The sequence below is a fragment of the Geotrypetes seraphini genome, chromosome 15 (assembly GCF_902459505.1).
Source record: "Geotrypetes seraphini chromosome 15, aGeoSer1.1, whole genome shotgun sequence".
NCBI lineage: Eukaryota > Metazoa > Chordata > Amphibia > Gymnophiona > Dermophiidae > Geotrypetes > Geotrypetes seraphini.
The window spans coordinates 41,863,728-41,886,754 of NC_047098.1; the positions used below are offsets into that span (position 1 = coordinate 41,863,728).

A 23,027-nucleotide genomic window follows, 5' to 3' on the forward strand; every position below is an offset into this window, starting at 1 on the left:
TCCTCCCTCAACCCATAGGAGGACGACTCTCTTTCTTTCTCAGCCGGTGGGAAGTTATCACTTCGGACCAATGGGTCCTCAACATCATCCGCCACGGCTACTCTCTCAACTTTCACACCCTTCCAGGCCAAAGTCTACCAAAAGAGTCTGCTTTGCACACTCCTCAATCTGCCCTTCTTCGTCAGGAGGTTCAATCCCTCCTCCTTCTGAACGCCATAGAGGAAGTTCCTCTGGATCAAAGGGGGCAGGGATTCTACTCCCGTTATTTTCTAGTTCCCAAAAAAACAGGGGACCTAAGACCCATTCTAGATCTGCGAGACCTCAACAAATGCTTGGTCAAAGAAAAATTCAAGATGCTATCTTTAGCAACACTTTATCCTCTCCTCGATCACAACGACTGGCTATGCTCTCTCGATCTCAAAGAGGCCTACACTCACATTCCAATCAACCCGGACTCCAGACAGTACCTTCGCTTCATGATCAATCACTGTCATTACCAATACAGAGTGCTCCCCTTCGGTCTTGCCTCCTCTCCAAGAGTGTTCACAAAATGTCTGGTGGTGGTGGCAGCGTTCCTGCGCTCCCACCACCTTCAGGTTTTTCCCTACCTGGACGACTGGTTGATCAAGGCCATTTCATCTCAAGCTGTTCTTCTGGCCACCAACCAGACCATCTTTTTTCTACAACTTCTAGGGTTCGAAATCAATGTACCCAAGTCTCACCTTCTTCCTACACAGAGACTTCAATTCATTGGAGCGGTGCTGGACACTGTCCAGATGAGAGCCTTCTTGCCGGACAACCGTCTTCACAACCTCCAGTCGCTCTGTCAGCAGGTGCTGCCCCAGCACTCCATTTCTGCAAAGCAGATGATGATTCTCTTGGGTCACATGGCCTCCACAGTTCATGTCACACCTCTGGCTCGTCTTCACCTGCGCACTCCTCAATGGACCCTGGCTCTACAGTGGTCTCAGGCGACAGACTCTTGCTCACGACACATATCTGTGACATCGTCTCTTCGTCAGTCTCTACAATGGTGGTTGACATCCTCAAATCTCTCCAGGGGCCTTCTGTTCCATCTGCCTCCTCATCATCTGGTCATCACCACCGACGCCTCCCCTTATGCATGGGGAGCCCATTTGAACGAGTATCAAACTCAAGGCGTTTGGACTCCTCAGGAAAAGAAGCATCACATCAATTTCCTAGAACTCAGGGCAATGTTCTATGCCCTCAAGGCCTTCCAACACCTTCTGTTTCCTCAAGTCCTTCTACTCTGCACAGACAACCAGGTAGCCATGTACTACATCAACAAACAGGGTGGAACAGGCTCTCGCCTCTTATGCCAGGAAGCTCAGAGAATCTGGTCCTGGGCAACCACTCGCCGCTTATTCCTGAAGGCGATTTATATTCAAGGAGAACAGAATTACTTAGCGGACAAGCTCAGCAGAGTTCTCCAACCCCACGAATGGACTCTCGACCCATCGACTCTACAGTCCATCTTTGCTCAATGGGGCACTCCTCAAGTGGACCTCTTTGCAGCTCCTCACAATCATCAGTTGCCCCAATTCTGCTCCAGACTTTACTCTCCCCACCGTCTAGCAGCGGATGCTTTTCTTCTGGATTGGTCCAATCTGTTCCTCTATGCTTTCCCTCCTCTACCTCTCATGCTTCGGACCTTGTTCAAACTAAAGAGGGAACGGGCCACCATGATCCTGATTGCTCCACGGTGGCCCAGGCAGCATTGGTTCTCCCTTCTACTTCAACTCAGTTCCAGGGATCCATTTCTACTTCCACTGTTTCCCTCTCTGCTTACACAGAATCAGGAAACCCTTCTCCATCCCAACCTGCAGTCCCTACACCTGACAGCTTGGTATCTCTCGGGCTGACTTCAACTGATCTTATTCTATCTCAGCCTGTTCGCTCCATTCTGGACGCCTCCAGGAAGCCAGCCACTCTACAATGTTACCATCAAAAGTGGACGAGGTTTTCTTCTTGGTGTCTCCTTCATCATCATGACCCCAAGTCTCTTGCAGTGGAGACTCTTTTGGATTATCTGCTATCTCTGTCTAACTCTGGTCTTAAATCTACTTCCGTCAGAGTCCATCTCAGTGCCATTACGGCCTTTCATGAGCCGGTCCAGGGGAAACTCCTTTCAGCTCATCCCCTAGTCTCCAGATTCATGCGAGGTCTTTTCAATATGAAACCACCTCTCAGAGCACCTCCTGTGATCTGGGATCTGAACGTGGTTCTCTCCACCTTGATGAAGCCTCCATTTGAACCCTTGGCTACTGCCTCTTTCAAATTTCTCACTTGGAAGGTACTTTTTCTTATTGCTCTCACCTCTGCCAGGAGGGTCAGTGAGCTCCATGCACTAGTTTCTGACCCACCTTTCACAGTCTTTCATCATGACAAGGTGGTTCTACGTACACATCCAAAGTTTCTCCCTAAGGTTGTCTCTGAGTTCCATCTCAACCAATCTATTGTACTGCCTGTTTTTTTTCCCAAACCTCACTCCCATGCCGGAGAACAGGCTCTTCATACTTTGGACTGTAAGCGGGCTTTAGCTTACTATTTAGACCGTACTAAGCCCCACAGATCATCTCCCCAACTTTTTCTGTCCTTTGATCCGAATAAATTGGGACGTCCTGTTTCTAAGCGTACGCTATCTAATTGGCTTGCTGCTTGCATTTCATTCTGCTATGCTCAGTCGGGACTGCCACTGGAAGGTTCTGTCACGGCCCATAGAGTAAGAGCTATGGCAGCATCTGTAGCTTTCCTCCGTTCCACGCCTATTGAGGAAATCTGCAAAGCTGCTACGTGGTCCTCAGTCCATACTTTTACATCTCATTATTGTCTGGATGCTTTCTCCAGACGGGATGGACATTTCGGCCAATCTGTTTTACAAAATTTGTTTTCCTAATGGCCAACCTTCCCTCCATCCCTCTTTTAGTTAGCTTGGAGGTCACCCATCAGTCAAGAATATGCTGCCTGCTTGTCCTGGGATAAAGCACAGTTACTTACCGTAACAGGTGTTATCCAGGGACAGCAGGCAGATATTCTTGCATCCCACCCACCTCCCCGGGTTGGCTTCTTAGCTGGCTTATCTTAACTGAGGGACCGCGCGTCGGGGTCGGGCGGGAAGGCACTCGCGCATGCGCGGTGCGGTCTCTAGAACTTTCCAAGTTCTTAGAGTGCAATCACTCTAAAAGTGTCCGTACCGGGGCTCCGTCGGTGCCGTCACCCATCAGTCAAGAATATCTGCCTGCTGTCCCTGGATAACACCTGTTACGGTAAGTAACTGTGCTTTTTACCAGGATTTCCCTATAGGGATAACATGAATTCATGTCGGTGATGTTAGTAGCAGCATGACTTGGGGAGAAGGAGCCATTTTAGTTATAAGGGAGACTTGTAATTTCTCTGCAAAGTGCTGTTGCACCCTGTCCTTTCTATGGTGTGTTTATATATAAACTCACTGTGGAAGACTAGAACTATATGCTTAGCTGAGCACTAGATGGCGCTTGGAAGCTGCAGTTTTTTATAACTGCTGAGGTCCATATGAAACCAAGAATAAAGATTTTAAGATGGCATCCTTAATATGCACTCTTAAAAGCTTTACTCGCAAATGATTTGGCTCTACCCTCTTTGCAATAACTTGATAGACTACAGCATGGTCGTTTTAATTTCCAGTGCTAAAAATAACTTGCATCCAGAGCAGCTGAACTAACAGATCAAAGAGCTTGAAGAGCAGAACAGAATCCCCTGCTGACATCTCACATCTGTCCCTGCCAGCAAGTGTGACTCCTGTAGGTGGATTGTGAGAGCCATTTTTCCTGTTTGGCCACAGGAGAGCGGAGGAGTTACAGCCTTTAAGCTTGATGCAACCCTTTATCCATCTCTCAACCACTGAGCTAGAATAAAAGGAAATTTCAATAGCTCATTGTTTGTAATCTTAGCCAAGTTCTGATTCTTTTGCTCTATCAAGGTGAAAAATTCTGTTTAAAATATTGTAATTTTTATGAACTCTTCTAATTTGTAGGCCTCAATATAAAATATGAATTCTGAACAACTCCTCCCCTTTTACTAACCCTTTCCTGCAGAGTGGGATAAACATAGATGATCTCTAATTAGAAATCGAAGAACTAAGGCCAGTACTGTGTATCTCTTTTTAAAATTACTTCCCCCTTCCCTATGTTTTTTATCCTTTTATGTTTTTTTTCTTGCTCAAAATATTGTAACTTTTCCCTTTTTCCTTTTTGTATCATGTTTGTCACTAAGCTACATGTAAAAAGAAACTCTCTAGCACTTTGACTTTTTACTTGTCTCTTAATAATATTTGTTGTCTAACACATTGTCTTAAAATTGTTTTAAAGTTGTTTTAAAAAATTTGTTTGTTACCTTTTACTTTATTTTAATATTGTTCATCGCTTAGAATGTTATTAATAGGCGATTTATCAAATAAATTTGAACTTGAACTTGAACTACTGGACCGACTTGCAGAGTCTGTGTCCCATATGTGATGATTGGTGTAGGATGGGCTGGGGAGGGTATCAATGGGAACTCCAGTAACTTGGAACATTACTGGCCAGACTTTATGGTAGATATCCTGCCAACAGGATGGTTGGATAGGCTGGAGTGAGCTTGGATGGCAACTTCAGCATTTGAAACCTAGGACACAATACTAGGTGGACTTTACAGTCCATGACCCAGAAATATCAAAGAAGAGACAAGTTAATTTAATCATGTATTTTTAATGGGTATAACTAATGGGCAGATTGGATGGACCGCTCAAGTCTTTATCTGCTATCATTTACTATGGACTCCTTTTACAAAGGTGTACTAGGGTTTTTAGAGCACGCACAAAATTACCGCGTGAGCCAAAAATCTACCGCCTCCTAAAAAGAAGGCGGTAGTGGCTAGCGCGCTCGGGAATTTAACGCGCACTATTACGCGCGTTAAGGCCCTAGCGCACCTTTGTAAAAGGAGCCCTATGTTTCAGACTTTATAGTGAGAGGGCAAAGGTGAAACCAGTTTTGACATTACCTAGACTTGGCTTGGCATTATTATGGTTCCTCATCCAGAGCATTATATAGTTTCAGGCAAGTAAAATACCAAATAAATGAAAGAAATGGAAATGTGATAGAAGTCTTTGGAAACCAAAACCATACAAATAAATAAGAATTCTAGTATTTCAGGTATGTGGATCTCATGCATTAGAAGTCGCACACCATGATGCTAACCATTCTTAAAAGATGTCATCCCTGCAAGTGTAAAAACCAAATCATATCTGAAGCTTAAATATATCTTTTAAGCAATCACTTTTATAGTTAATTTGACTTTCTGCCTAAAAAAAAAAAAAATCAATAAATGTATTCTTACTGCTATGTTACCTACAATAGTATTCATTTTCTCTTTTTGCTGTTACAGGTCATTTTGACCAACCAGATGACAACTCGGATTGGACAGAACCAGTCCATGCTTGTGCCAGCTTTAGGTGGGTATGAAATCGGTGTATAAGTCAAGGAAGAAAAATTATTTCAAATAAATGGTATTTAAGCATTCTTACAGCCCTCAAAGCCAGAAGAAACACTCTACTCTCATAGCAATCGCTACCATTTCTTCTCCATACACCTATCAATGCACAGCCAGGAGGAGGAAAACAGCTTCACATTGGGTCACATCCTCTGATGCCCTGCACCTGAGCATTCTTGCAGCACTATATAACAGAATTATGTAGTGGCCCTTCCTAAAAGAGCTTAGAGTCTGAATTGACTGCCAAAGGTAACGGGAATTAAATTGACTTCTCCAGGATCACCAAGTGTGTCGGTGGGAAAGCAGAATTTGAATCCTGATCTTCTGGTTCCCAGAACATTACTTTAATCACTTGAGGCTCCTTTTACGAAGGCGTGTTAGGGCCTTAACGCATGGAATAGCGTGCGCTAGCAGGCACTAGTTTTTCGGCCAGCACGCACTAATCCGATGCATGCGCTAAAAACGCTAGCGCACCTTTGTATAAGGAGCCCTTGGTCATTCATTGTTTATTCAGAATTTGCCAGAACCGAGTTTCCAAGTTTATTTCATACTCAATATACCGTCTATCAAATGTTACCTAGATGGTTTACAATATATATGGTAACAAAGAGTCCGTGGGTAAGAACTTGTAGAATGGTGTTAAATAAAGCAAAATGACAGTTCAGTCCGAGCAGCTTCATCTACATCAAATTAACTAGTCACCTCTTGAGCTAAAGCTGATATTTTCAAGTGTGTTGATAGACCTGCAAATGTAGAATGGTATGCAGTATTGGAAATATGCTTACCTTAGTGGTAAAATTCAGAATTAGTGTTCATAATTACTACTGAATTAGGATAATAGGTGACTATGTAATTCAATAGTGCTACTTTGCTTCCACTCCTTGATTACTATTTAGGGAATGCCCTTTCTGTTAACTGAAATCAATAACATTTTCATAAGTATCTGTATAAGATTCTGAGACTTCATTTAGAATATTGTGTATAATTCTGGAGATCACACCTTCAAATGATACAAACGGGATGGAGTTGGTCCAGAGGAAGGTTACTAAAGTGGTTGGTGGTCTTCGTCATAAGGCGTATGGGACAGACTCAGAGATCTCAATATGTATACTTTGGATGACAGGCAGGAGAGGGGAGATGTGATAGAGGTGTTTAAATACCTACTTGGTATAAATACACATGAAGCGAGCCTCTTTCAATTGTAAGGAAACTCCAGAGTGAGAGGGCATGGGATGACTCAGAAGTAGAGAATGACACGGGGAAAAAATCTGTCCCCGTCACCGCCCCGTCCCCGGCCCACCATCCTCTGCACCGCCCCGTCACCGCCATTCCATTCACCGCCCCGTCACCGTCACTGCCATCCCTTTCACCACCCCGTCACCGCCACTGCCATCCCATTCACCGCCCCGTCACCGTCCCCACAGCATCCATATAAGCCTTAGTACTCTAATATTTAGCGTATTCCATTCTTATAAATCAAAGTTCCTGCTGCTGAACTAGAGAAAGAGATGTTCAGCTGGCAGGGCTTTGTTTATAAATTTTTATTAACACAACTAATATACCACCATAATGTTTCCGACAGAGGACAAGTATGCAATAAATGCATTTTGCTGTTTCAATGCCAGTGCTCAGCAGAACAACAGACAGCAATAAGGACATTCACCTTATGTAGTACTTTTTTAATATATAAAAATAGGCAAAATTAGTTGCTGTTTTATCATTATATTTTCTTGCCATTATAGTATTCTTCATTGATCATTTTTCTTTTTAAATTCAAAACAAATTCAACCTATCTTGTGTCCCAGCATGAATTCATGTTTCACTCAATTGGCTGTTTCAAGGGAATTAACCCTCCAACTTCCATTTGCAAAAATACCCAATGTTGTTCCTTCTATGAGCAATATTTAAATTATGAGGAACAACATTGGGTATTTTTGCTGAATTGTGTGAAACCATTTGGGCTGAACATGAAGATTGAAAATGCCTGGTTAGCCCTGGACAGATGATTTGAACAGCCAGGAGCCTGTCCTGGCCATTTAAATCATTTTGAATATCTAGTCCAATGATAACAGAATTAGGGTGATTATAGAAACATAGAACTTTGTTGATCACTAAAAACAGTGGAGACTAAGGGTCTATCAAGCTCAGCATCCTGTCTTTGACACTGGCCAGTCTTGGTCTTTGGAACTGCCCATTGTGTCAGAAGCAATAGGGATTAAGTGACTTGCCCAGGGTCACAAGGAGTGTAGTGTAGCTCTATCCACTGAATTTAGAAGTTGGCTTCTTTTGAGATCTTTAACTCATCATCGCTAGGACTCGAATCTGAGTCCGTGGCACCTAACATAGAATGGAATTAGTATGGCAAAGTAATGAAGAATGGTCCAGCAGCCCCCACCCTCCCTCCACCTCACCTTATATTCGTTCCGAGTTTGCCGGCTTCCTTTTTCCCTAGCCGCACGCGTTCAAAAAGCCGTGCATTTAGCCAGCTCCCTCCCTCCACCTCACCTTAAATTTCGAGTTTTCCGGCTTCCTTTTTTCCGAGCCGCACGTGTTCAAAAATCCGTGCACGCGCGGCTGCGCGAGTCAATCAAACTTCTCCTCTCCTGCAACTTCCTGTTTCCGGTTGCGTCAGAGGAGAAGATTGATTGACTCGCACAGCCGCGCGTGCATGGATTTTTGAACACGTGCGGCTCGGAAAAAAGGAAGCCGGAAAACTCGAAATTTAAGGTGAGGTGGAGGGAGGGAGCTGGCTAAATGCTATGGGCGGGCGGGCGGTGGCTGCGGGGACCGCGCGATCCTTGATACCTCACTGCGGAGACAAGACCATTCACCGCCCCGCGGGCAGTGAATGGCCTTGTCCCCGTCGCCGCAGCAACTGCTAGTTTTCTTCCCCGTTTTCGGCGGGTGACCCGCGGCTAAAATGCGGTGGCCGCGGGTAAACCGCCACCGTGTCATTCTCTACTCAGAAGTCTCTTTTCCCTGGAGAAGAGGAGACTTAGAGGGGATATGATAGAGACTTATAAGATCATGAAGGGCATAGAGAGAGTAGAGAAGGACAGATTCTTCAAACTTTCAGAAAATAAAAAAACAAGAGGACATTCGGAAAAGTTGAAAGGGGACAGATTCAAAACTAATGCTAGGAAGTTCTTCTTTACCCAACGTGTGGTGGATACCTGGAATGCACTTCCAGAGGACGTTATAGGGCAGAGTACAGTACTTGGGTTTAAGAAAGGATTGGACAATTTCCTGCTGGAAAAGGGGATAGAAGGGTATAGATAGAGGTTTACTGCACAGGTCCTGGACCTGTTGGGCCGCCGCGTGAGCGAACTGCTGGGCATGATGGACCTCAGGTCTGACCCAGCGGAGGCATTGCTTATGTTCTTAATCTAAGGAAATATTTTTATACAGAAAGGGTGGTAGATACATGCAATAGTCTCAGGTAGAGGTGATGAAGAAAGCATGGGGCAGGCACGTATGATCTCTTAGGGAGAAGAGGAAATAGTGTATGCTGTGGATGGGCAGACTGAATGGGCCATTTGACCTTAATTGTCATCATGTAATATTATTAATACGTTAGAAGAGTCGCACTGAAAATCTAACAGAGGAGACAGGCTGATCTGAGCACAATTCCTCTCCCCCCCCCCCCCCACCCACCTGCATTTTGCCAGGCTGACCCATGCTTTCTACTCCTGGGGAAATTCTGTGTAATGCAGAATTCTTTCACAAGCAAAAGGTTAACAGCAAAGACAGCAGCAGCTGCTATTGTCCCTCTCCTCTCCCCACACTTGAAAACACCTCAGCTGCTCGTACTTTCTCCCCACACACCCCACTCCTCAAAGCCAGAAAAAACACTCTTTCCCTAGCAACAGCAGCAGATGAATCCAGAGACCAATGGGATAGCTCACATTTACCAGCAGGTGGAGATAGAGAAACTGATTAACAGGTGTTCTTATTGGCTGGCACTTCTCCTGTCTCATCAGTACGCTCTATCTCCCAGCAGGGGAAAGTCGCTATTCCAATTGCTCCTGGATTCTGACTATGGCTGGAAATTCAATTTATCCTGTTGAGATTTTCTCTTCAGTGAGCTTACAATTGATTCTATTTCTCCTGTTGAGATTCTTTCTCTTCAGTGAGACAGGGGTGTCCGGCTGAACGGTGCCGGCTTTAGAGGTTACACTTGGGCCCCCCCTTGTCCCTGCCTCACCCTCCCTCCTATGATTGAGGGTTTATCTGGGTCTCTAGTTTTCTTCTTTCCCTGGAAAAAAAAAAAAATCGAGACTGCAGTGGCTATCCACGATTGGATACTCTTAGTTGTGCTCAACCTGTTCCTGCCGGGGTCTGACAGCCTAGTAAGCTAGGTTGTGAGCAGTGTTCCCGCTAAGGTGCGCTGGCCTGCGCTCGCGCACAAAATATTACATCGCAGCGCAAAGTTTCTCTTCACAGCGCACACACGCGTCGCAAAGGTAAGGGGAGGTAAGGTAAGGGGACGCATTGGGGGGATTGCACTTCCCCACAATTGCCATGCTTCGGTTCCTCTTCTTCCTTCCTTCCTCCCCCCCCCCCCCGCGGGACCCTGCGGCACCATCAACTCTTACTCCCTCTAATGTCGGCCCTGCAGCTCCAGACTTCCTCGCACCTTCTCCCCTCCCCCTTTGGATCGCTATTATTTTAAATGTTATAGCCGCGGAGCTGTATCCATCAGTGGAGATGTCTAACCTCGGCCTGCCCCGGAACTCTTACTGCAACAGTGACTTCCTGTTCCTGCCTAGACGGGCGGCTGCTGCAGTAAGAGTTCCGGGGCAGGCCGAGGTTAGACATCTCCACTGATGGATACAGCTCCGCGGCTATAACATTTAAAATAATAGCGATCCAAAGGGGGAGGGGAGAAGGTGCGAGGAAGTCTGGAGCTGCAGGGCCGACATTAGAGGGAGTAAGAGTTGATGGTGCCGCAGGGTCCCGCGGGGGGGGGGGGAGGAAGGAAGGAAGAAGAGGAACCGAAGCATGGCAATTGTGGGGAAGTGCAGAGCTGCAGGGAAGAGTGTTGCGGTACCCAGCTGGAGGGAGAAGGAAGATGAGGGAGGGAATTAAAGGAGATGCCAGGGCTTGGAGCATAGGAGGAAGGTATGCCAGTCTAAGGGAAAAGGAAGGGGGAGATGTGAGAGCATGGAGGGGGAGCGAAAGATGGAAGAAAAGGAAAGGAGAGAGATGCCAGAGAATCAGGGAAGGGGAGATACCAGACTATGAGGAGAGGTGTGGGAGAGGGAAGGCGAGGAGAGAGATGCCAGACCAATGGGGTGAAAGGAGAGATGGAAGGGGGAGGCATACAGTTTCTGGAAGGGGCATAGAAGGAGAGAAGATGCCATATAGGGGAAGAGAGACGGCAGACAGTGAATGGAAGGAAGAGAGTTACAAGAAGATGAGGAAAGGAGAAACCACAGAAGACAAAGGTAGAAAAAAATTTCTATTTATTTATTGCTTTAGGAGACATGTGTCACTGTTTCTGTGAAGCATTGTATGCAGAGTCCAGCTTCTTGCTGGTTCAATTTAACCTTTGTCTATGTATTTTTATTTTATCCCCCCTTTTACAAAACTGTGAAGCGTTTTTAGCACCAGCCTTGGTGGTAGCAGCTCTGATGCTCAGAATTTTATGAGCATCAGAGCTGTTACCTCCGTAGCTAAAATCCACACTACAGTTTTGTAAAAGAGGGAGGGGTTAGTTTGTGATTACATATTCCTTACTAGGCGAAGGTGTTTTCTGTGTTCTGTGTGTTCGAAAGACATGGTTTTCTGTTAGGATTGACGGTGTAGGATTGATCTGTGCTGGTCTGGCTTGTTTAGTTTTACAATGGGTGTATTGATGTACTGCTCACTGCAATATGTAAGATGCTGCCTTTTCCTAGGTACTCATGTGTGACGTGTGGTTTGTTACTAAAAATCATGTTTTTCTTACAGATGGGGGGGGGTGCCAAAAAATGATGGGCCCCGGATGTTACATATGCTAGGTACGCCACTGTATGTAAAGATACCAGAAAGCTGGCGTAGCAAAAACTTCTAAGTTTTGAGTATTTAACCCTCCCACAATCTCACGGGCACTCGTTTCAAGTTTATTGAGATTTTGATTTAAACGCAATATCAAATATTTTCAATGCGTATAACAAAAATAAATTTGGGGAAATAAATAAAACCATTTGAACCAGTGTTCCCGCTAAGCTGCGCTGGCGTGCGCTGGCGCACAAAATATTACATCGCAGCGCACACGTTTCTCGTCACAGCGCACGATCGGAAGAGGCGTACGGCAGATGGCAGGGCGGCGAGAGGAGAATCGGGCGAGTTGGCTCATAACTTGCTGGCGCCCGATATTTTTGGCTCACGGTGAAAAAAGTTTGCTCACAACACCCGCCCGCTTAGAGGGAACACTGGTTGTGAGTATGCCTTTTTTACTTTGCAATTGCAAGTTATGTTTTCTGGTTGTTGGTGGCGTTTGGTGCTTCGGGGGACAGTCGCGTGGTTAGCCGGTTGTTTACTCTATTCTCAGCCGCTAAGCTTAGTGAGCGGTTCATTTTTGGCAACTACTTTGCTTGTTGTGGCATAGGTGAGTGGACTAAGCCCCCGCGTTGTAGTTTGGGCTCGGTTGGAGGAGCTGCTGCCTTCCCGCGCACGGGAGACGCTTGGTGGTTTCCTGTGTGGACGGGGGGGGGGGTGTCCTCGCATTGGCAGCGTGGTTCGCTGAGGCTGCCCGTCATTCAGCAGGTGCCGCGGCTGTGGTCAGGGTGCTATAGAGTAAAGAACCCGTGCCTCTTCCGTGGGCTGTTGGATCGCAAGGGTGCTCCGACGCTAGCAGACGCGCGGAGGCGTTCTTGTGGTCGGTTTCGGCGGTTTTCTTTCTCTCTGCGCCTTCTTCGGTCTCCCTGTTTTTACCTCCCAGTTTCATGAGGCCGGCGAAACCAGCAATGGTGTATTCTCTGGCTCAGCGGAGCACGTCACAGCGTGGCTTAAGTTTACAGCTTGCCACGGCGGTGTTTGAGTCTCCGGCTGAGAGCCGCGGTCTTTTCTGAGTAAAAGACTGACGCTCCTGCACTGGGGGGAGGGTGCCGCGGCGTTCAGTAGTTTCTCTGGTAGCCGGCGTCTTTGGGGCTCAGCCGTTGCTTCTCGGCCTTTCAGGTCGAGTGCGGCGGCAAATGCTTGCAGTTTTTCCTGCGTTCATATTGGGGCCCAGGGTGGGGGAATCTCCCGAGTTGATTGAATTGCTACGCTTGTGTTATCTCCTGTGGGAATCTATGCAGCCCCATTTACATGCGGTTTGGCTCTATTCTGCTCCCCCCAGTTTTCGGCTTCCCTCCATACTGGGTTGGTAGAAGCCGTGTCTCACGATAATGGGTTCAGTCACAGGAGAGGTCCCAGATTTTTCACTTTTAGGACCCTCTTCATCTCTCTCGAGGTCTCCCATGGGTGACACTATGCATGTTCAGCGATTTCCTTGCTTGTGATACCATTGTTGCGACACTGACGGTGTCTGGTGGCGCTATTGAACTGCTTCCTGCCCTTTGAAGAGGTTTTTGGGGCATAAGGCCTCTTTCTGATCCCTTCTGTCTTTTTCTATGGGAGTTCCTAAGCCCATCGTTTGCCTTCCCTGGGCCACCTTGAACTGTACACCCTCTATCAGCTCTTTCGGCTTTCCCAGGGACAGGGACCTGTCATATGGGCAGGTCACAACGCGTTTGCCTAATTCCTGTTGATTTGCTATGGTTTTCCTAAGGGCGGTAGATGCAGCATTTTGTTTGCATCTCGTTCGTCTTCCCTTTATGGCCCATACGTCTTTTTCGCTCCCGTGGCATGGAGTTAGACCTCTTTTCATGCCAGTCTCCCACTTAGCTCAGTGCTTGAAAGCACTGCATGTATCTTCCAAAGGTCAGGGGTTCAAATCCTGGCTAAGGTTCCCAAAGACATGATTTTACACACCTGGAATTTTTTTTCAGGATGTTTGCACCTTGGCATATTTCTCAGATTTCCAGTTTGTTCATGGAGTCTCGCTGTTTGGTGTTTTTCTTAGAAGTGTTACTAGTCCTCGGGACGGTTCTTGTAGTTTGTGGGGTACCACTGAATATAGGGTGGCCAAGACGGGGGCATTGGGCAGGCTGGATCCCATCCTGCTGCATTAGTTCTCGGGTTACACATTTCTACTGGCAACCTGGGAGGGTATCTACAGTTTCTCTATGGACTAGAAGTCGGCACTAGGTTTGCCTGCCTCCCTTGGAGCGGCGCTTTTGATCTTGGTACAAGCCAGTTCGCCTACCCTTGGATTCACAAGCGTTTTAGAAGCTGTAAGCGGTGGACCGTTTTGGCGCGGCCAGGCGATTCATCTGATTCCTTCTTGACTGCCTGCTTAGTTAGGACGACTTCCAGTCAGGTCATTTGACTAACTTGAAAAGGTTGGTTTCTTTTCCGCAATTCCTTGCTCGTACTTTTTCAATTTTGCAGCGCTTTTTTCTACCGTGCTCTTTCTACGTACATCGGGATGATGTTTTTTTGTTCATATAGGAGGGTCAGGGGCTTCTTTCCGGAGACGTGAACGTTGTGTCTCGATCTCAGAGTGGGTTTATTCGGCTCTTGTCATGTCCAAGAGTAGAGGATTAGATACAGTTTCTAGGTTCCATATTGCTGCCTCCCTGGACTAGCCTGGCTAGCCCCTTCTGCTGCTACAACTGTCACTTTAGTTTCAGGGGTTCCCAGTATCTCAGGGTTACATTTATTTAGGATGCTCCTCCTGCTTCGCTCTGGGTGATGTGATGGCTCAGTGCGATGTCTCTTTTAGAGACTTGCCTCGGCCTTTGCTGGACTTGCTCTTGTCCTCTACCCATTCCGGGCTGTCGGGTTGGGGAGACTCGATGGCTTCCTTCCTCAGCTCCTGGAGTCTGGTCTTCAAGAGGCGACTCCGTACTTGTTCATTCTTCTACTCTTGAGCAGGGTCAGGCTACCTTTCTGGAGCTTTTGATTATTCTCCTGGAATACTGCTAAGGATCCTTTTGGTCAGTATTAGGATGGAAATTTTTCTCTACAGCTTGGGCAGAAGGTGTTGTACTCGGTTAGCAGGGGAAGTTGTTCTGCTTCATTGGGTGGCCTCTTACCTTCGTCTTCTGTTGGCAGATCCTTTTTTGAATCAGGATAAGGGTGTGAATTGACTTTCTCTCCGCGGAAGCTGAGCCTGGCCCATTTCTTGGATGTTTCTGTGTACAGCGCTGTGTACGCTCTTGGAAGTGTGCATGTTAGTACTAGTATAATCTTCTGCATCCTGGATATTGTGATTTGTGGCTCAGGCGTTCTAGCTCCTTTTAGGAAAGCGAGATCTCTTTGACCTGGACCTCATGGCCCCGTCTCTCAATTCTACTTTTCCTAGCTGCTTCGGCGGGCCCAGGGAGTGGGAGTTAGAGGGGGTTCCTGCATAGCGCCTTTCTCGCCTCTGCCTTCTCCTTTTCAATGTTTTCCGCTGGCTGGTGATGACTTGGATTGGCCATCTCGAGCTCACCTTCCGGGCACAGTATGTGTAGAATCCCTAGATTGACGGCACATTCCTTCCTATGCGGATTTGATAAGTCTTTCGACAGCTGGACTCGGTAGTTTCCTGGCTTCTCCGGCTTTGCCCGCCTAGGGTCCGATCCACGGGGATATTTGTTCTACTTTAGTATTTCAACCTAGTTTTTGGGTCACTCTTGGCTGTCGTGTACGGGTTATGCGAAGATGGTTGTTTCTTCTCTTATCCAGAGGCTACGGGCATCTCCTGTGTCTTCTGCTTCCTGTTGGAGGGTTTTCCATTATTGGGCGCTTCTTCAGGTTTGAACCACTCCAAAGTTCCTTTTTGGCACTAGTGTATTGCCGGGGACTTAGCGTTCACTTCCCTTCAGCTTCTGGTGTTATTCTTGGCTTGTTACAGGGACTAGGTATATGGCCCTTTGCTGACTTCTCAGCTTCCTGTAGTTCAGTTCCTAAACAGAGTGCGGTATATTCATGCGCCTCTTAGAAAGCCTGGTTTGGAGTACAATCTTCACGTTCTTCTTTTACGTTTACCGATGGCTTCATTTTAGCCTTGTCCTTTGGGACTCTAAAGAGCTGGGCCGTTCACCATGAGATTCCTTGTGGCCATGGCTTCAGCTCTGCAGTTGCGATGTTGCAGGCCTTGTTCAACGGGGATTCCTATTTCTTATTTCCTTCATATGGGTTATCAATTCAGATGGTACCACTATTTCTTTCTAGGGGGGTGTCATCCTTTCCTTTACGTCATGCTCGCTCTTCCTTCCTTCGTCATGGGAGGAGATAGTGGGAGCAGTGCTTTTATTCACTGCATTTTTTGAGACGTATGTAGCGTTCTCCGCGAGCTCGGTGTCTAACAACTGATAGTTGTTTATATCTCCTTTTTGTATTCTTCTAAGGACGCCTCAGGCGTATGGCGGCGTCCGATGCCTACCTCGCTCAATGGGTCCAGAAGGACATTCTTTATGCGTGCCTGCTGGCAGGGGAGCGGGTGGCGTTGAACTTCATGACCTTTCCGCTGGAGCGATAGCTACTTCTTGGGCTCGGCCCAGAGGTGGTTTCCTTGGAGGATATTTGTCTCGTGGCTAACTAGTCTTCCGAGAGTGCCTTCTCTCCGCGTTTCTGCATGGATGTGCGGGCACATACAATAGGGGCTTTTTTGTGCTTCGGTTGTTGCGGAGGCGGTATTTGCTTCCCACCCAGGTTGAGGATTGCTTTGCTACATCCCATTGGTCTCTGGATTCATCTGCTGCTGTTGCTAGGGAAGGTAAAATTATGTCTTACCTGTTAATTTTCTTTCCCTTAGACGCAGCAGATGAATCCAGAGCCCCACCCTTTCTGATATTTGGTGGTCGGTTTCTGCGTGTGCGATTTTTACTGATTGGTTGATGTTAAGGGTTGTGTTCTGTATCGGTGCTGTTTCCGATGTATTCTGGGAAAGAAGTTTTTTACATGCTATGCCTATTGATGGTTAAATGTGCTTGGGCATGGAGCTATACTGATGAGACAGGAGAAGTGCCAGCCAATAAGAACACCTGTTAATCAGTTTCTCTATCTCCACCTGCTGGTAGATGTGAGCTATCCCATTGGTCTCTGGATTCATCTGCTGCGTCTAAGGGAAAGAAAATTAACAGGTAAGACATAATTTTACCACCCTCATAGCAATCGCCACCATTTCTTCTCCATACACCTATCAATGCACAGCCAGGAGGAGGAAAGCAGCTTTACATTGGATCACATCCTCCTCTGCTGCCCTGCACCTGAGCTGCACTGTTTAAATTTAACATTTTTTCACCAGGCAGCAGAGGAAAAGGATGTAGCCTGATGAATAGCCACGCTCGTCCTCCTCCTTGGTGCATTGGTAGCAGTATGGAGCAGGAATGGCAGCAAATGCTGCAGGAGTAGAGAGAGTATGGTAAGTGCTTCTTTTTCAGCAGGGTTGAGGGAAGGAGGAGAGAGTGAGAAACTGAGCACTATTTTTTTACAGGGGGACACAAAGGATGATGAGGTTTGGGGGAAACTGAGCAAACTGATTGAGGATGCCTGGGGGAGTGAAATAGAACAAGCTGAAGCGGGTGTTTCTGGGGAGGAAGAGAACATGCTGAGGGTTTCTTCTTATAGCTTCATTATACACAATACCCAGTCATTATAATCAGTAATAGTCCAAAAAGACCAAATACTAATTATTTTAGACTATTTATGATCCTCAGAGGGCTAAAGAACCCCGTTGGTTCATGTGAATCAAATCACAGAACCCGATCGTCATAGGATCAACAATTTGTTTTTATATGTTTTATAGCTTCTTTTAACTGTTTTTTTAGTTTAGTAACTTTTTATATCAATATACTTAGCTTAGTATTAGTAGCCAGTATTTAGGGAGCGCCTCTACCAACATGCACATGTTTCAAGAAAACTTTTCATTAGGGTTGAGGCTCCCGTGGTTAATCTAAAAACAAATAACAAAAATATTTTGTCTTAGCCAGTGAGAATAACTATATTTTAATTTTAACCATATTATACATACTAACAAGGACCTCTCGCCTATCATTTAGTATTTATAACTTAAAATATACTAAACTTACTATCGTGCTTCTAAGAAACCGCTCCTCTCCATAGAGTATCATATTATAATGGCGTCTGTTGTCAGTTCTGGTTAAAACAAAAAAGTTCAAACCAAAACTAGATATCTGATAGGAGCAGGATGGGAAATGACCAACACGGTCAGAGATATTATTAAACCATTGATTCATTATAAATAGATAAACAAAATTGAAATTTTCATAGTGTAAAGCATTATATTACATTTATTTATAACTCTAGTTCTAAACTAGAGACATCCAGTCTATTTCTTCATTTAATCCATTTGGAGCTAGAGTATTCAAAGAATAGATCCATTTTTGTTCTTTGGTATTCAAAGCTTTTTTTAAATTTCCACCCTTCCTCCCTACTTGTACAGTGTCAATCAAACGCCATTTTATATCCTGTCAAGTATGATTCATAAGGGTTTCTTCTGGCATGGGGAGAGTGGGGGCAAGAGCAAAATTTGGGTTTTGGCAGTGGGAAGAAGGGAGGGAACAGAGAGCACCTTGGGGGGGATTTGCTGTGTTGGGATGGGGGTGGTCCTGAAAGGAGGAGAGCATGCTGAGTTTTTTTCTGCTGGATATAAATAAGGGACAACAGAAGCTTGTAAGTATGTTCCTGTGGAAGGAGAGAGTAATGAGAAGGGAGGGATAAAGAGGAAGAGCAGTGAGCTTGGGGGGAAAGAGTACTGAGGGTCTTGTTAGAAGTTAGAGAACTGGGGGAGAGAATTGGATGCCAGACCTGTGTGAGGAAGGTTTAGGCCTTCTGATGGGGAAATTAGTACAAAATAATTACAAGTAAAGCATTCAGAATCTTAAAATACACTTCCCCCGCCACATTCGTGGTGATAGAACAGCAAGGCAGTGAATAGAGAAAAACCGCAAATAAGTTTTCTTATGTTATTCGCGGTTTTTCTGTAAAAAAAACAAAAAAAGACACAAAACCGTAAATAACCTGGGAGCAGCGATTTTCTCTGTGCAAAGCCGGGAGCAGCGATTTCCTGTGACATAAATTTGGGGGCGGGGCTTTTGATCAAAAAACTGCGAATAACCGAAACTGCGAACCACAAAACCGTGAATATGGAGGGGTAAGTGTACTTCTGCACAAAAATCTTTAAAATTTCTGTGCACATTTCCCAAGCTTTGGTTCTTTTTCCTACTTGTAAGTCTGCAGGTATTCCTCCACTTGGAGTCTTACCATCTTGTCACTTCACTCCAACTCCACATATTTGATTTCCAGAGTTGCAGGTGCTTTGCAAAGAGCATGCTAATGCTTGGTTGTCTTAGTTAGTCCACTAGGAAGCAGAACTGGTAAAATCTGGTTATTAGACTTTAAAATAATGTAAGCTTTTACAAAGTGATCATTTGATATATGGCTTATACAATAATCGCATTTCAATTACAGTGCATGGTCCTTAAGATGATACAAATGTGGGCAAACATCCAAAGCATGATCTCAAGTTGGGAGCCTCATTTAGCCCCTTTTTGTAGCCTGCGCATTTCTGTACAAGCAGCACATATGATCTATCTTGGAGTTCCAAATGAAGAAGACTGCCATGTAATGGTGCTGGCCATTGCTCCCGGATGAGGACAAGCCTGCATTGTATACTGTAATGCAAAAGGAATTTGCTCTAGAACTAATGATGCTATCCATTCAGTCATGTCCGACCCTTGGATACTCCGTAGGCCAGTCCTCGCCATGCTTCCCTGTTTTCCACAGCTTCTTTCAATTGCTTGATGTTCATTCCCGTGTCATTCTTGATAGTATCCAGCCAACGGGCCTTTGATCTCCCCTGCTTCCTTTTACCACTGACCATTCCAAGTAGCATCTCCTTTTCTAGTGAATTCACCCTCATCACATGTCCAAAATAAGTCAGTTTCTGTCTGGTAATCTTGCCTTCCAGAAACAACTCTGGGTTTCTATGCTCAAGAACATCTTTGTTGGTGATCCAAGCTGTCCATGGGATTCGTAGAAGTCTTCTCCAGCACCACAGCTCAAAGGCATTGATTTTTCTTCTATCTTCTTTCTTGAGTGTCCATGTCTCACAGCCATATGTCACAATTGGGAACATAATGGCAGTGATCAGTCATTTGATGGTGACTGAAACGTTGGGGAGAATCCCATAGCCAGAGATATTCTTACAAAGATGTCCCTCTGCAGAATAGGACTCATTCCATTCACCTCCCTCAACAAAGCTGAACTATACTTTTCAGTGGATATTACACTGAATATAAAATTTTGACAACTATATTTGAAGGTTCATTGGTAACTCAGGAACTAAAGAGGAGAAACCTTTTTATTAGAGTAAGTGTTAGAATGGAGCTTCCTAAGTAGGGTGAAGTGTACTTAACCTTCAGAGCTTGTTATAACCTGCCTCCATCCCTCAAACTTTAAGTGACAGTAATTAGATTGAATAAGAGCCACTGAGGTCAGCTTTCTGAGTGTGTTACCACTCTGTTCTGGATTTACTGAAGCAGAGCTGGTCATTTGTGCTTGTTTTCTGTTTACTGCACAGTGTCCTGACTGCAAATTCTGTAGCTCATGCAGTTCTCTTGGGAAAGCATCTGACAAAAGCACAAATAATAATTTGCATTGCCTTCATCTGAATATGCTAATAGAATAAATTAATATAAGCAATTCTAATCACACCATGAGGATTCCTTTCCATGTCAAACCTTAATGTTCTTCCCCTTGCTGATTTACCAGGCTTCTTTTTTAGCTCCATGCCAGAGAGGAAGCTGGTAGTTATGTGCGAGGGATTTATGTGCTACATTTTTCCTGGGAAGCAGTCTACTTGTTCCCTAATTATTAAAAGTTGATTAGAGCTTTCTGTGACGTGCTACTTTGGTGTACTTAGAAGGCAGAATCAAATGTTATTAAAAAAATAATAATAAGGAAGAAGTCAGGTTGCATAACATTTATTTGTAAAATCAAATAGCATTATTTATTTCATTTATTTATTTATAGTATTTATATTCCACTTATAGTCTAATGGGCTCATAATCGAAACAGAAAAATGTCTAAAACCCAGCCTAAATTGGCACTTGGACAATCAGTAACAAAAGTTGTCCAAGTGCCGATAATTGAACAGGGTTTTAGATGTATTTAAAAACAACTTAGGCCTTCACAGTGCTGCTGAACAACCAGAGCTAAAAGGGGCGATTTAGGAGGAGTGGTGAGGGCGGGACGTGGGCCATCCTAGACTTAGTCATACTGCATGTATAACCAAAGGTTTTACAACACTGCCTAGACGGAACTTGGACGTTGTGACTTAGACCATCTAAAACTAGGTCTAAGTCCACAAAAGGTATCCAAAGTGACCAGATAAGCACTGCAGACACAAAGTACAGACCCCCACACACAGCCCCAGTGATCACTGATCCCCACCCTCATAAAAAACATAATAACAACTTTACATATCTGCCTCCAGAACATCAGCACCTGGCAGCATAGCATAGGAAAGCCTAGTAGAGCTGCACAGAGGTGGTTTAAGTGGTCTTGGGGGTGGGTTAGTGAACCATGGAGAGGAAGACCCAGGCCCATAAGCCACTCTAAGCACTACATTCATGGAGAAACGTGCACCCCCCAAAAAAAAAACCAAACCCTTTTGTATTGCCATATAAGTGGCTCCTGCAACCATAGGGGTAGTAGATAGGTGGGTCTAGTAGATTCTGGGGGTATTATTGGGGGGCTCACCATGACCTATAAGGGAGCTGTTGTGAGATGTTTATGTGGCACCCTTTTTGTGAAGTTCACAGCAGTGCCCTGTAAGGTACCCCACTACTCTGGTGCCATGTCTAGGTGTCCAGTCCCTTACTTTTCTGGCCCCTCCCATGTCTAAAAGGTCTTTTTCTAGGCTTTTTGGACTTGGACAAATTTTTGGATGAAAATGGGGTATAAAGATGGATGACTTAGCGGTCTGGACGATCAGACGGCTGGACGTACAGTTGACGATTTTTGGAAAAAAAAATATGCTGGACGTATTTTTTGAAAATGGACCTTTTCCCGTGTCTGACTTTGGACAACTTGTAAGTTAGGCCAAAACGGACTTAGACGTTTCTTTTGATTATGCCCCTCCAAGTGGTTTACACTCAGGTACTCAAGCATTTTTCCCTATCTGTCCTGGTGGGCTCACACTCTATTTAATGTACCTGGGGCACAAGGAGCAGTGTGAGATTTGAACCCACAACCTCAGGCTGTAGCTCTAACCACTGTACCACTCTCTTCCCACAGAGTTATATCAAATTGCCAAAAACTTCCTATACTCCTCCCTTCCCCAATCCATCATAGAACAATTTTTATACAATTTCTTATTTGTAACCCTCCAGGAGTATGACTTTCCACACAGTATTTTTTGGCTTGGATTAAAATGCTTTATAAAAACCCTTGTGGGCCAGGAATGATTGCTCTCCCCTTTTCAAAATGACCTTGGAAGTTTTGCTTAGTACCTGCGGGAATGCCCTGATATCTCAGGATTTAAATTTTATAAAGAGATTCATAAGATTTTGCTCTAAGCGGAAAACATTATTATTTTACTTATGGAAGTCCCTATATCTACTTCCCACTTGATGAAATTGTTAGACCAGTAGAGGTAACTCTCCAGTTATAAAAACAGAGAAAAATGAAGGCAGGTAAAGATCATATGCCCTATCTAGTCCGCCTAACCATGCCACCTACTATCTCCTCTCCCTTAGAGAGCCAATGTACTTGTCCCAAGCTGTCTTGAATTCAGATACACTTTTCATCACAGCCTCCACCAAGAGGTCATTCCAAGCATTCATCACCCTTTCTGTGAAAAAAAATTTTCTGAGGTTAATTCTGAATCTATCCCCTTTCACTTTCATCCTATGCCCCTCTCATTCCAGAGTTTCATTTCAATTGAAAGAGACTTACCTCATGGGCATTTATGCCAAATAGGTATTTAAACATCTCTATCATATCTCCCCTCTCCCTACTTTCCTCCAAAGTATATACATTGAGATCTTTGTCTGTCCCCGTATGCCTTATGACACAGACCATCAACCATTTTAGTTGTCTTCCTCTGGACCAACTCCATCCTGTTTATATCTTTTTTGAAGGCGTGGTCTGCAGAATTATACATAGTATTCTAAATGAGGTCTCACCAGAGTCTTATATACAGGACATCAATGCCTCCTTTTCCTACTGGCCCAAGTATCCTTCTAGCTTTCACCATCACCTTATCAACTTGTTTGCCCATCTTAAGATCATCACATATTATCACACTGAAGTCCCATTCCTCTTTCACGCACAAAGGTTTTTCACCCTTCCAGGTTTTTGCAGCCCAAATGCTTGATCTTGTATTTATTAGCATTAAATTTTAGCTGCCAAATTCCAGACTATTCCTCAAGTTTTGTTCTAGTGCAATGTGTCTAATA

At 45.0% G+C, this 23,027-nt stretch overlaps 1 protein-coding gene across 1 annotated transcript in view; it reads left to right on the top strand.

The window, feature by feature from the left end:
• Positions 1-23,027, top strand: part of RAD51C (RAD51 paralog C) — a 59,228-nt gene that overhangs the window by 23,755 nt on the left and 12,446 nt on the right. The window contains exon 6 of the mRNA XM_033922514.1: positions 5,422-5,488. Coding sequence (XP_033778405.1) covers positions 5,422-5,488 — 67 coding nt within the window. The remainder of the gene's footprint in view (positions 1-5,421; positions 5,489-23,027) is intronic.